At 40.6% G+C, this 13,283-nt stretch overlaps 1 protein-coding gene across 7 annotated transcripts in view; it reads right to left on the bottom strand.

The window, feature by feature from the left end:
* The window catches only part of Plpp1 (phospholipid phosphatase 1), a 98,294-nt gene extending 89,853 nt beyond the window's left edge, over window positions 1–8,441 (bottom strand). For 2 of the 7 annotated variants that reach the window (XM_074077494.1, XM_020171959.2), the window contains exon 1: window positions 8,306–8,441. In XM_074077494.1, the coding sequence (XP_073933595.1) occupies window positions 8,306–8,363 (58 nt within the window). In that variant the 5' untranslated portion in view covers window positions 8,364–8,441. Of the gene's footprint in view, window positions 1–4,386; window positions 7,935–7,954; window positions 8,250–8,305 lie in introns of those variants that run through there. The other 5 variants (XM_074077493.1, XM_020171949.2, XM_074077495.1 and 2 more) reach the window with 4 other exon arrangements.
* Window positions 8,442–13,283: the final 4,842 nt, after the last annotated feature.

The following is a 13,283-nucleotide window of genomic DNA, read 5'->3' as shown; positions in this document are numbered from 1 at the left end:
ACTCTTTTAGACAGCAGATTCATGCTCACAATGTGATAAGTGAAAAATGACTCTGGAATTACATCATCACTAAACAGGATCAAGATAATCATAAAACACTGGAGCCACCTACAATAATCACTGCTTTTATAAAACCAACTAATTCCCCAACCCCTACTTCCTCATCTTCTCTACTCATTACAACCTTGCCCAAATCTGGACCAGTTAATCAGTATTCAGAAGTTTAATCCACAAAAATGTGCTCCTGATCCACACTACTTCTTAGCTGGATTAATTTGGGTGAGTTTCTCAACTACTCTACCTCAGTTCCATCAGCTACAGAAGGGAAAGAAGCAAGCTGCTGAACAACTACTCACACCACACAAGGCCTGGAGAACACTAAACAAATGTCAGCTGTTATCATCAGCCCCTCTGATGTTTAGAAATGAAGATTACAAAATTCACTATTAAGAATACATGGAAGGCCAGGTGCCAGTGCCTCATGCCTGCAATCCTAGGTACTCAGAAGGCAACGATCAGGAGAATTGCAGTTCAAAGCCAGACCCAGCAAAGTTTGCAAGACTCTATCCTGAAAAAACCCTTCACAAAAAAAAAGGGTTGGGGGAGTGGCTGAAGGTGTAGGCCCTGAGTTCAAACCCCATCATTCCCTCCCAAAGAAAAATACATGGAAGCTGGGCACTGGTGGCTCGCTCCTGTAATCCTAGCTACTTGGGAGGCTGAGATTGGGAGGATCATGATACAGGCCAGCCTGGGCAAAAAGCAAAATCCCTATCTCCAATACCAGAGCAAAAAGGGCTAAGGTATGGCTGACGTGGTAGAGTACCTGCTTAGCAAGCATGAAGCCCTAGCCTCATGAAGTGAGTTCAAAACTCAGTACCCCAAAAAAATAGAATATATAAAACTTATTAATTATAATAAACTTATTTATCACTAAATGATCCTCCAACTCAACAAATAAATTAGGCGTGATGACACACACTTGTAATCCCATGTGAGACGCACAGGTAGGAGGATCAAGGTTAGCAAAAATAGCTGAGAGTGTGAAGCTCAGAGTTCAACAGTACCACCAAAAGAGAGAGTGAGAGAGTGCTTTCTGCATAAATGAGGCTCTGGGTTCGATCCCCAGCACCAAGAAAATAAAAACAAACAAAAAATGTGGATGCATACCTTAATCCAGTCACATTGGCCTCTTTTCTGTTAGGAAATACCCTTTCCTCCTTTGTTCCTCAACATCTGCTTGACCCTATGCCTGGAATCCTCTCCTTCCCTCCCCCAGGTCCTCCATGATCAACTCCTTTTCCTCCTTAAATCTCAATGCAAGGATCTCTCAATTAAAATATCCTTTCCTCAAAGAAGCCATCCTTGAGACTGCCATTCCCCAAAGTCTCACTCTGTCATAACCTTGTTTTAATTCTTTTATAGCCTTTACAAACCTCTGGAATTGTCATACATTTACACAGAGGATTCACCTATCCTTTTCACACAAGTATTTTCAGCTCCTACCATTGTGCTAAGCACTTGATGTGCTCAATAAATAAATGAAAGATGATGCACAAACACTTAACACTGCATTCACACAATGTAAAAGCAAGTTCAGGCTAACATAACATCAAAATAAATATTTGAAAAACAAAGGTAACAGGAAGAGAGGGTATGGAGAGGTATTATATGAGTTTTTCTTTACTGCTTATTTAACTGACGAGAGAAATTCAAATAACAGGATTTATACAAATGAGAAGGTACAATTACAGTCACTCCAAAGTCTTTGGAATATTAAAACAAGCCATTCCCAAGACCTGGGTAATAAAAATAGTGAAGGTGTAGCTAATTCTCACTTTCTGGAATAAGGTGAAATTCAGGACTTATCACTGTATAAAGTAACAGTTTTTCCATTTACCTAATTATACTCTACCACAGACCTATACAGATCAACTTCCACCACACCTGGAATTACCACTACTTGGAGATGATATATGTGGTTTTTACACATGACTAAAAACACCAGGTTTCAAAGGTATCTCATGAGTACTCACAGGAAATGCTTTAAAGTCTGGGTTTCTGTCCCTAATACAAAACTAGTTGATGTTACTACAATTAATGTAATTATTATGCTATAGCTGGTAAGACTATAAAGTATTATTTTACTTAACATATATATATATATAAGCATATAGAACTTCTATAAGTACTTTACATATTGACTCATGTAAGTCTGGCAACTACCATGTGAAATAGGTACTTTTACCATAACACAGCTGAGGAAACAGGCACAGAATGAAACATTTCCAAGGTCACACAGTTAGTCAATGTTGGAGACGGAATTTAAATCTACAGGTTTAGGTTCCAAATCCACAGCTAGACTATGTTGTCTCTAAGGTTTTAAAGAAAAAAACTAGTTTTTAAAGAACATTCTCAATTTTAGATTAGCTACAGTTAAGTTAAAAAAAAAAAAAACCTCTGCCTAAAGTAATCTGAACTTTAAACCTAAAGGTTGAAGGTGAAAAAGAAAGTAAAAGGAAATGAAGTGGAAAGGAAGAAAAAAAAAGATAAAAGGAGAAAGAACAAGAGCTCAGAAAAAGCACTAAAGCTTGTAAACCACCATTCATAATCTCTAGATGGTAAATGCCTTCTAGAAAAGAAAATAAGGCTGGAGCATGGCTCAAGTTGTAGAGTGCCTGCCTATCAAGAGGCTCTGCGTTTAAACCCACATATAGTCAAAAAAAAAAAAAAAACCACCAAAGAGACAAGACTATACCTATATACCTATACAATCTCTAATTAGCTATTGTTCAGACTGTGTATTTCCATCCTAAATGTGGAATTAAGGCATTGAAACTATAGGGAAGTAGGCAAATAACAAATTCTTTTCCAGAAAAATTAAAACTTCATGTTAACACTAGCACACTTAAAATCTGAGAATTAAGTAACTTTTGTTACCAACTACTTCTTTTAGGAGGGTAAATATTAATAATTTAAACTTCAATTTCTTACCCAAAAGAATCAAAATAATTCCCTAAACTTACTAACATATCAGAAACTTTGGTAGAGTTCAGCCAAAAATGACTAAATGAGAAAGAGATTGAAAAAAATATTCATAGCATGGCTGTGAGATTCCAAAAAGGAGCTAATTCAAAGAGAATATAAAGGAAGAATTTACATTCCATAAAATATATGGGGAAAGTTCTCTGAACATTTCCATAATCGATTCCAAACAAGGTAAATTTTAAGTTAAAACTCAACTGTATTAAACCAACTAGAGCAAAACAGTGACAGTTTCTTCCACCCCTTCACTTTTATGCCAAAGAATCCATTTAAAGAAAAAACCTTGCAACAAGATTCCAGTCTGACCCAAGAATATGCCAGTTTAACAAATATTTATTCATTTTTTGAAATTCCTTTCTATATGGCTGGAAGCAATAAGAAAAATTAAAGAAACAAAACTAGGCCGGGCACAATGGTTCACACCTATAATCTCAGCTTACTCAAAAGGTAGAGATTGGAAAGATCATGGTTCGAGGCAACTCAAACAAAAAAACATTCTCAAGACCCCATCTTGAACTGGGTATAGTGGCATGCACCTGTCATCCCAGCTATGTGGGAAAAATAAATAGGAAGACTGCGGTCCAGGCCAATCCAGACATAAAAGAGAGAACTTGTTAGAAAAATAAAGCAAAAAGGCCTGTGGGATTGGCTCAAGTAGAACCTGCCTAGCAAGAATGAGGCCCTGAGTTCAAATCCCAGTATCACAAAAAAAAAAAGAAAAGAAAACTAGCAAACTTATATCAGAAGCAAAATAAATGTTCTTAATTGAAGTTAGTAGAAGCTGAAGTGGCAAGTAGTCATAGGCAAAGTGTCCTATTTGTTTATTTACTTATCTTTATTTTCAGTGCCTGACAATACTAGACAGTCGACAAGTGTTTGCTAAATAAGTGAATAAGAAAATCAACACTAAGTAAAAAGGGAAGGCACAAAATGCTGGAGGCTATTTAGCAAATGTGCATCTTCCCAAAATCTTTTTACTTTTGGTTCTTCTCTTGAAGGGACCCAGACTGGGATTAGGAAAGGCACGACTCCCTAGGGGTATACTTATGGGGTAGAATGATGTCAGCATTATGGTGATTACACACAACATCCATGTTGAGATAATTACTGGGGTAACAAGTAACAAGGATTCCACAACCACCAAGTGTTGACAGCCAATGTTTCTGCTGCCAGATTTCATTCTATTCCTAATGACTTTGAGTTGGCATAATGGGTGATACCACATTTGGAGCATGCTAAGGAAACCATAACCTGTTCCCTCCTAAGAAAGCCAACATGGGGCCCAAGGGCATCTGCTATTAAGGGCCACTATAATTGGAGTCTAGTGCAAAAAGGTAAGGTTACCTCAATTCTGTTTTGGACATAGATGAGTATAATCAGTAGTCATCTTCTGGCTAAAAAAAAAAAAAAAGGACTGCGAATGAGATATTCAAGAGAATTTAGTAAAGGAACCATTTTCAAAGATGCAGGTAGGATTTGGGGAAAGCAGCTAACGATGGTAGCATATCCTCAGGTAACCCATTATCACCTCTAGATTTAAAGAGGGCCAAAGAAAGGTTATCAGAACCCAGAGCTGTAACTGTACCTTGCAGGCAGAGAGGGCTGCTGAACAGGAGTTACGACCTACTCACAGAATAGCCCTTGCAACAGAAAATCCAACTGGCTTTTCCAAAGGCAAGGGCTCAGTGGAGGTAGCCCATACAAGTTGCTTCCCAGAGGACAGAAGCAGAATGAAGAAAAGGTCTGGAAGAGCAAATGGAGAATATGTGGCACAGAAAGGTATTCTAAATGATTGCCACACACCAAAATACAGGCACAGAGAAAGAGAAGGTTTTGCCAGTTCCATCTAAATATTCTAGACATCATGGGGCTGCCTGTAAATAAGTCATTAGCAGGTAGATTAAGCTGAAGAAGGGGGTGGGGGAGAGTCTAATAGTAATTCTAAGTAACTTTTGACATTTCTGCATCTCTAAGAATAAAGAGATGAGCTATTTCTCTATAATGGAACAGATCCAAGGCAAGGCCCTTCTCTGGGTCCAAGGACATCTATTCCATACCTACACTACTGTACTTCTCAGAATGCAGTGTAACCTTGTTTGTTTCTCCTTCAATAGACTCTGAGCTCTTGTATAGCAAGAATTGTCCTACATTTTTGTATCCCTAGCATATAACAAGGTACAAAGCTGGCCTTCAATCGATGTACACTGAATCAATTAATGGACTTAGTATCCATTAGTTGGCTAAAATATGGAATGACCCTTAGCAATTAAACACTAATAAGCTGTATTCAAGACATGGTTTAATACACTGGCTAAAACATAGCCAGTGTTTCATCCCACCCTCTGTCTCCATAAAGTAGCTTTTTTCATGCACTCAGACAATGTATATGGCCTTGTCTACAATCATAGACCCATTCATCAAAAGAACCAGAGCAAGATGGTAAGACTATACTTCACTTCAGAAAATAATTAAATACAGATCTCTCAAAATTCTCATCTGTTTTCCAAGGATTTACCAGATCCACTGAAGGAGCTAATGATTTGTTTTGGTATGTATAGAGAAGAATTCATGTTGCCCACTGATGATAAACAAGATGTAGGGACATAAACACAAAGAGGGAGAGGGAGAGGGAGAGAGATCGAGCATGTTTCCAGATCACTTCAAAAGACATCACCCTTGGTAAAATTATAAAGTCCTTGTGTAACAAAATCACATAACATCATCATATTAAAGTGGATAACCAGAATGATGCTGGGGTGGTCATTAACATAATCTAGAACGCAGTCACATTGCAATTATGAATCACTTTCACATAACCCTGTACTTACAAAGTGCTTAATCATCTTTCTGCTGTTGTAGTCAACTCTTACCTGTAGATGCTCTAATGAAAAAGGAAAGTTAAGACCAAATTGATAACCCTCATCGAGCTACCATGGTTTTAGGCTACCAATCTTCTGCCACCATAAGGTGAATAAAAACCAAATTTAATACAAGCCTTAGTAGACTCTACTGGAAAACAATGAGTTTGCTATAAAAACGTATGTCTTCCAAAAGCCAGTGTGAAAAAAGTTTTGTATCTTCTGTACCTTTATTGCTATTTGTAATGGAGAACCGACAATGTTAAATCTAAAGTCATCTTAGGTATCTAATTAAAGCAGTCAGTGTAAAGGAAGTAAGGGATTATCTTGACTATACACTGAATTACTTTAAAAAGAAACTTCAGTAACATGAAAACAGATAAACTATGTTTCAAATAGATGATGTCATTTCCAAAACAAACTTAATGCATACATCTCTAAGGGAAGCTATTTCCAAAAGACATTTTAAATTTCTTTTTTAAAGTCATCATATTTCTGAAACTGTAAGGTCAAAGTAGGAATAAAATTACACTAACCTCCACAGGGCAATCGTGTGATGTTTGCATCTTATTGAGAATACGAGAATTTATAATTTATAAAACGTTACTGCATATAGATTCCCACATTATACATGAATTTTTTTAAAAAATACAGATCAAGTGTATGGTTTTGTTTTTAGTAACTTTAGCTTAAGCTACCTAAGAGCAAGCATATATTACATTTTATCCCTCCCCATTAGATAGAAAAAGCATCATATTTTATAATTTAATAACTCCCACATGTTCATAAAAGGGGAAGCTGATATATAATTCTGATAGTATACAATATGTGGTGGTGATACATTAAAATTATCCAAATTACTTCCTCTCCCTTCACTAAAATTTTAACACAGTTTCATTGACTCCAAGTTAAAATATACTTTTAACGTCTTTACCAAACATTAACTTTTCATTGCAAATAAATTTATTTTAATGTAATTTTTAACACTTTGACATCAGAAAAGATTGTGTTTCTATAAAGACTGGTTTTTTTTGAACCAGGATCTCACTATGCAGCCCAGGCTGACCTGATTCCTGCCCTTAGTCTTCCAAGTGCAGGGATTACAAGCATGAACCATCATGCATGGCCTGAAGAGTGATCTAACCTGTATCCCCTTCTCCTATCCTACACTTAATTTCTAAAAAATCACTGTGGAGCTTCAAAAGAAGTGTTCTGGTAAACAATAAAGAAGCTTCATAGAAAACAGACAAGAATTTTTCCTAAAAACAAGTAACAGAATTTGTAAGAACTGATCGAGATTGTAAGCACCAAAAAGGGCAGGTTGGAAGCAAGAGAGGAGAACATTCAGGAACCACTTAGTTAAAACTGGGGTAATTTCCTCTCTTCTCTGAGAAGCCATTATGCAGACTTGCATCTCGGATGAGAATTTGCCAAGACTACTTCTTAGATTAAACGCGAGCTGCACTATCCAAACTTCCAGCAGGTCTTGATGTTTTCCGTAACGTAAACAGTTCACAGCGTAGCTGCCTGTCCCAACACATATTTTAAAGGTGAAAGCCCCTCCTTCCAACGCCTATTTCTTAATCCAGATAATTCAATTCTTTCTCATCAAAAGGAAGGAGCACCTGGCAACAAGAATGGCAGTCTTCTTCGCTAGAGGAAGAAAACATCGTATCTGCCGCAGCTGGACAATGTCTAGCGCTCCTTGCAGGGCTGTCACCAGAGATGGAAAGCTACACCATGGCAAGGTCGGCCTGCGCAGAGAAGGCAACAGATCTAGGACACACACAACACCCTACCCAAAAGCAAGCTTCTTCGGATCTGCAAGGCAGAAACTGGGCATCCTCGTCCCAACTTGCAACCTGACAATTTACAACCTGGAACAACCTTCTAATTAGGAACGTCCTAGCCTTTTATAGCTGAAAAAATCCAACTGTTTCCCACAAGGAAGATAAAGCAGACACTGGCGCCTGCTGCTGAGAACCTCCAGTTTCGCTACGGAACCTGATGGGCCAGTGACCAGGACGTTTTCCAGTGGAAAGGGAAGCGCCCACCCTGCCAGCTACGGTGGACAACAGAAGACAGGAGCAAGGGACGCAGCGCAGAGGCGTGAACAGCCAGCGATCTAGCAGGGCTGGGCTCAGCAGACCAGCAGGCGACAGGCAGGCAGTGGCGACCACACGGGAGCCGGGGTGCAGGCTGCAAAGCGGGGTCCCGAGCTGCGGAGGCCGCCCCCCGCGTCTCGCCCCGCAGTGGCGCACGCACACGCACGCACGCGTCAAGCACACCCACCCACCCTCCGCGGCTCCGCAGGAGTCCCCGCCCACAAGACCCCGGCCCGCATCCAGGCGCACCCCTCCCGCGCCCGCGCGCACACGCCCCTCGGGCCGGCGGCGCGTACGTACCCAGCAACACGCAGAGCACATCGAGGGCCACGTACGGCAGCCGCGTCTTGTCAAACATGGTCTCCCCCTGGGCTGCGGGCGGCACACGGAGCTGCGGGCTGGCGGCCGAGACGCCGTGTTCTAGAGCCCAGCCCAAGGGCTGTCGATGGCTCCTCCCGGACTGAGGAGAGCAGCCGAGGGCGGACTGGGGCTCGGCGGCGCTCCGACAGCCAGCAATGGCGCCCGGGACCCCTCCCCTCACAACTCCCGCAAACGCTCAGTCGGCGACCGAGGCGCTTGCGTGCCAGCCGCGGCAACTCTGTTGCCTCAAGTCCTTCTGGGTCGGCCCTGGCCTTCCCTGGCTACTGGCTGTCCCGATCCCGGAGCCCTCTTCAACAGGCGGGGCGTGCGGACTCGTGCTTTAAGGATGAGGACCGGTAGGGAGGAGGAACGCGGACTCGGGCCCCTCCCGCCGGCTGCGCGGGACGGGCCCGCGCGCGGCAGGGGCGGAGCCGGGGAAACCCCATGCCGGCGGGCAGCCAATCAGAGCCGACGGCCCGCCTCGCCGACCTGCGGAGCCCTCCGTGAGGTTGGGCGCTGGCTGGAGGGGCGGGGCTTGTTGTGTCGTCAGGAGATTTCTCTCCCGACGCGGCGTTTCTCGGTGGTCTCCCAGGAACTTGGCCGTTTTGTCCCCAGCTGCTGGTCAGGGCTGCTTTCAGAGGCAAGCAGGGCTCCCTCGTGATCCCAGAGCCTGCCACCTCCGACTTCGTCCATGGGGATGAGTAGTAAAGAGATCTGGGGAGACGGTGACAGACGTACACATGGACCAAACTCCAAGCTAGCCCTCTTCTCTTGTTGGCCCTTTACTTTGGTCTTCTGTCTGTCCTAGCTGAGCCCAGTTTTAACAAGAATCCTGCTAAGTCATTCTTCCACTGTTGTTGTCTGATCATTATCATTCTTGATATTTTAATACGTAATATCTTAACGAGTTTATCCTCCCACCTCTAATGTCTGTCCTTGGCTTGCCTTTAGCAAGAATCCCCCTGCCCTTGATGTGATGTTTCCTCTTAGTAACTTTCCACTGACCCCATTAGCCTCATTTGTCCACTTGGCTACAAATCCCCAACTGTACTTAGTGTTTTCTGAGTTAAGCTTAATTTATTTCCCCTATTGCAGGTCATGACTCTTCTTGCAGCAGACTTCAATAACAACTTCGTTTGGGGGACTGGAGAGGTGGCTCAGTGTCAGAGCTCCTTGCTAGCGTGCTGGAGGCCCTGGGTTGGATCCCCAGCACGGACAAAAGAAAAAGGGGGGTGGGGGAACATTTGTTTTATTAAGTAACACAATAATTTTTCTTTAGTAACAGCAGTCTCCCTGCGCCATTCCCTAGAGGACCGCAGAGCAGATTTAGTAAACTCAGTTTCCTAATCTGTAAAATGAGGATGTTGATAATGTACTCAAGGGGAAGTGGTGAAGCCCAGAAAAGATAATAAGAAAATTGCTTTATAAAGAGTTAAACCACTATGGATGTTAACAATTGGTCCTCCTTACTCATAGTGTATCTTCTATAAAAAGATGTAAAACCCATCACAAAATATACCTACCACTTCTGACACTAAAAAACCCCCGTATGATCCCCTACAAGCCGAAACTATTTTCAGGAACATGTTTTTCTTTAAAAGGAACGTGAATTTTGGATTTCACCTTTTGTTTGAACAGCTTCCAAACACTTCAGACAATTTGCACTGAGAAAGATGTGTCATAGCTTATTTTGTGGCTTTCCTTACTTCCAGAACTTTCCTTACTTCCAAACTTTCACATTGTGGTGTCTAAGTATTAGATATTCATTCAAAAAAACATTTATTGAGTACTCACTGTGTGCCAGGTACAATGTAAGCTTAGTGTTTTATCTAAGCGGCTTTTGAAATAAACATTTATTTTTAAAGGGGGTTTTCAAAAGTATTAAAAAATCAGATTAAATCGTAACATTCAAGAGACTGAGGCAGGAGGAACACAAGTTCCAGGCCAGCCTGATGTACATAGTAAGGCCCTATCTCTCAAAATAAATTCAATGATGTTGTCTAATCACCTATTGAGCTTTGTTTTTATTTGTTTTGGCAGTACTGGGATTTTGAACTCCCATCCTTATCTACCACTTGAGCCTCCAGCCCATTTTGCTTTTAGGTTCTCTTTTTCAGATAGGGTCTTGATTTTTGCTTGGGGCCCAGCTGGGAGCCTGATCTTCCTACTTACGGCCAGTCTAAAATGGTTTTTAATACGTTCACAGAGTTGTGCAATGATCACTACAATCAATTTTAGGACATTTTCATCACCCAAGAAAGAAATTCTTAAGTATTCCCCAGTAGTCATTCCCAGTTTCTCTCCCACTACTCCAGGCAGGAAATCGCTTATCTGCTTTCTGTCTCTATAAATTTGTCTATTCTGGACATTCCCCCAACTCCTGCTGCCTTCTAGCTAACTTAATTAGTTCTTTGATCAATGTCTCCCTATCTCCCCTCCCCAGAGCCACCCAAGCCCGTGGTAACTACCATTCTACTCTGGTCTATAAGATCAGCTTTTTTAGATTCCATATATAGTGAGATCATGCATTATTTGTCTTTCTGTGTTTGGTTTCACTAGATACAATTTTCTACAAGTTCATCTGTGTTGTCATAAACAACAGGATTTTGTTCTTTTTTATGACTGACTGGGTAGTATTCCATTGTGTATATGAACTACATTTTCTTTATCCACTTACCTGTTGATGAGCACCTAGATTGATTTCATGTCTTAGCTATTGTGAACAGTGCTGTGATAAATATGGGAGTACTGATGTCTCCCATATTGGGAGTTCTGATTTCATTTCCTTTGGCTATAGATCCAGTAGTGGGATTGCTAGGTCACATGGTAGTTCTGTTTCTAGCTTTTGGAAGAAACTCCATACTGTTCTGCATAATGGCTGTACTCATTTGCACTCCCACCAACAGTGTATAAGAGCTCCCCATGTATTGAGTCAATTGTATATATCCAACCCAGGACACAGCTGTGGAGAAACCAAAATGAGCTAGAGCTCTGATCTCTTCCCTCAAGAAACCTGCAGCCCAGTTAGGAAGCCTGGCATGTAACTAAATCAATACAGTGTTGTGACAGAAGTGTGTTGGTGTGCAGCAGGCACACAGAGCAGAGTGGGAGCTCTGGAAAGACGCCATAGGGCGGTGACACTTGCGTTGTTCCTTCCTGCCCCTCTACCACACCAACAGAAATGTTCTTGGGCGAGAAGGAAGTAAACAGTTGATATATTAACAGGCTCCCACACACACAAATACACCCTTTGGAGGAGTTGAAGATAAAAGCTTTAAAAATAGATTAATAAACCAATTCCATTGAAATGCTGTAAGCCATTTCCGTTATTTTAAGTGGGAGCTGTGCTATGTGCAGATTATAAGCAATCAATCCTAATTTGAGGAAAAAAAAAGACTATGAAATATTTTCTTTTGGAGTGGGAAGGCTGTTTTGAGGGGTTGTTTGTTTTGGTCTGTTGTCATGATATTCTGGTGTGATCATTAAAATTGGGAATGATTTAAATAATTTTTGAAGTGGTGGTAAAAATAATAGACAAGGAAACACTGAGGAGTGACACCATTAACACCCTGTTGGGGGCAAGTATGAGCACATCCCTGGACTGAACATGAAACCTCAGAGCCTCCCTTAAATACTTAATAAAGTTTGGCCTTTAGTTCTTCCCTGTAATATGGACATCAACAAACGCAAAGTAGTACAGGTTTAGGGAGAATAGTCCTGAAGACTCCCTAAAGAAGAGAGAAACTAATTTCCTCTCTTCTGTTATTACTAACCTTTGTGAAAGGATTCTATAATCTACATACTCCATTTCCACTTTCTCTTTTTGTTTCTGAAGAGCGTGACAGTTTGTTCATGATGTCCACTATACACATGATTATAGCTTTTGTCTTGGATGTCAACATTGCAGTATCTTTGCATACTGAAACATCTCAGTAGGATCAAGAACATTAAGAGAATAAAGATCTTAGATGAACATGGACACTAGTAACTCAGGTTTACAACCCACAGAACTAATTTAAGCCCCTTAGGAATCACTGGTATTATGTTACGTAGCAGTGAAGAACAAAAGTTCTCTTAGAAGTGGGCAGCATGAACTTACACTTCTTGTGCTTTCATCTTTATTTTTTATAATTTAAGCTCTATTCACCTGGCTAAAGCACAGTAATACAAGACATCTCAGGTAATTTCCTTGCCACCGTTGCACAAGTTCAGTGATTTGACAAACCATACCACCATCCAAATAAAGAGGCAAAGAAATGTAACTTCCACATCATTTAAAAAGCATCAGGGTTATTTGTCCAATACAGACTCAGACTTAAGTGCTATCATTATACCTCCAAACCTCTGTGATGATATATTTATATATAACATATATGTTATATATACACACACATATATAGGTTTGTTTATAAAACTATATTTTTCAGTCAATAAAAGAAAGTTACTTTTTAAAAAAGTATCAGTGACTGAAGATCAAAATGATGATAATCTGATCTTGAAAATTCACCACACCTGAGATTACTTTTTAGAGAGTAAATGTGCTGTTGAAGTCCACTAACCTTGTTTTATGGCTTTCTGCATACTGACTCTTCTCTGAAATCCTTGTGACTCACCACAATTTCAAACCAACCTCTTTACTTCCGGGTCACCACTGTTTCACTACCTAGGGATTTCTGAGATACTATAAATTTGATTTCAGAAAGACAGCAGACACCTTAAACTTTCAGTGACAGTTTTTAAATTTGTAAACTCAAGAATCACATTGTTTAGCTCAGCAACCACAAAAACATAGAGAATTTGACATTTCAAGCCAGAATCTCTTTGTGCTTTTTAAATTAAGCTGCTTTTGAATCTTTTTAGTATTGATTGGCCATTTGTATTTCCCTTATATTAATAAAAAAATATATTTAAATTTTTT

This window comes from Castor canadensis, chromosome 6 (assembly GCF_047511655.1).
Source record: "Castor canadensis chromosome 6, mCasCan1.hap1v2, whole genome shotgun sequence".
Taxonomy (NCBI): domain Eukaryota; kingdom Metazoa; phylum Chordata; class Mammalia; order Rodentia; family Castoridae; genus Castor; species Castor canadensis.
This window is presented reverse-complemented; position numbering and strand designations above follow the sequence as displayed.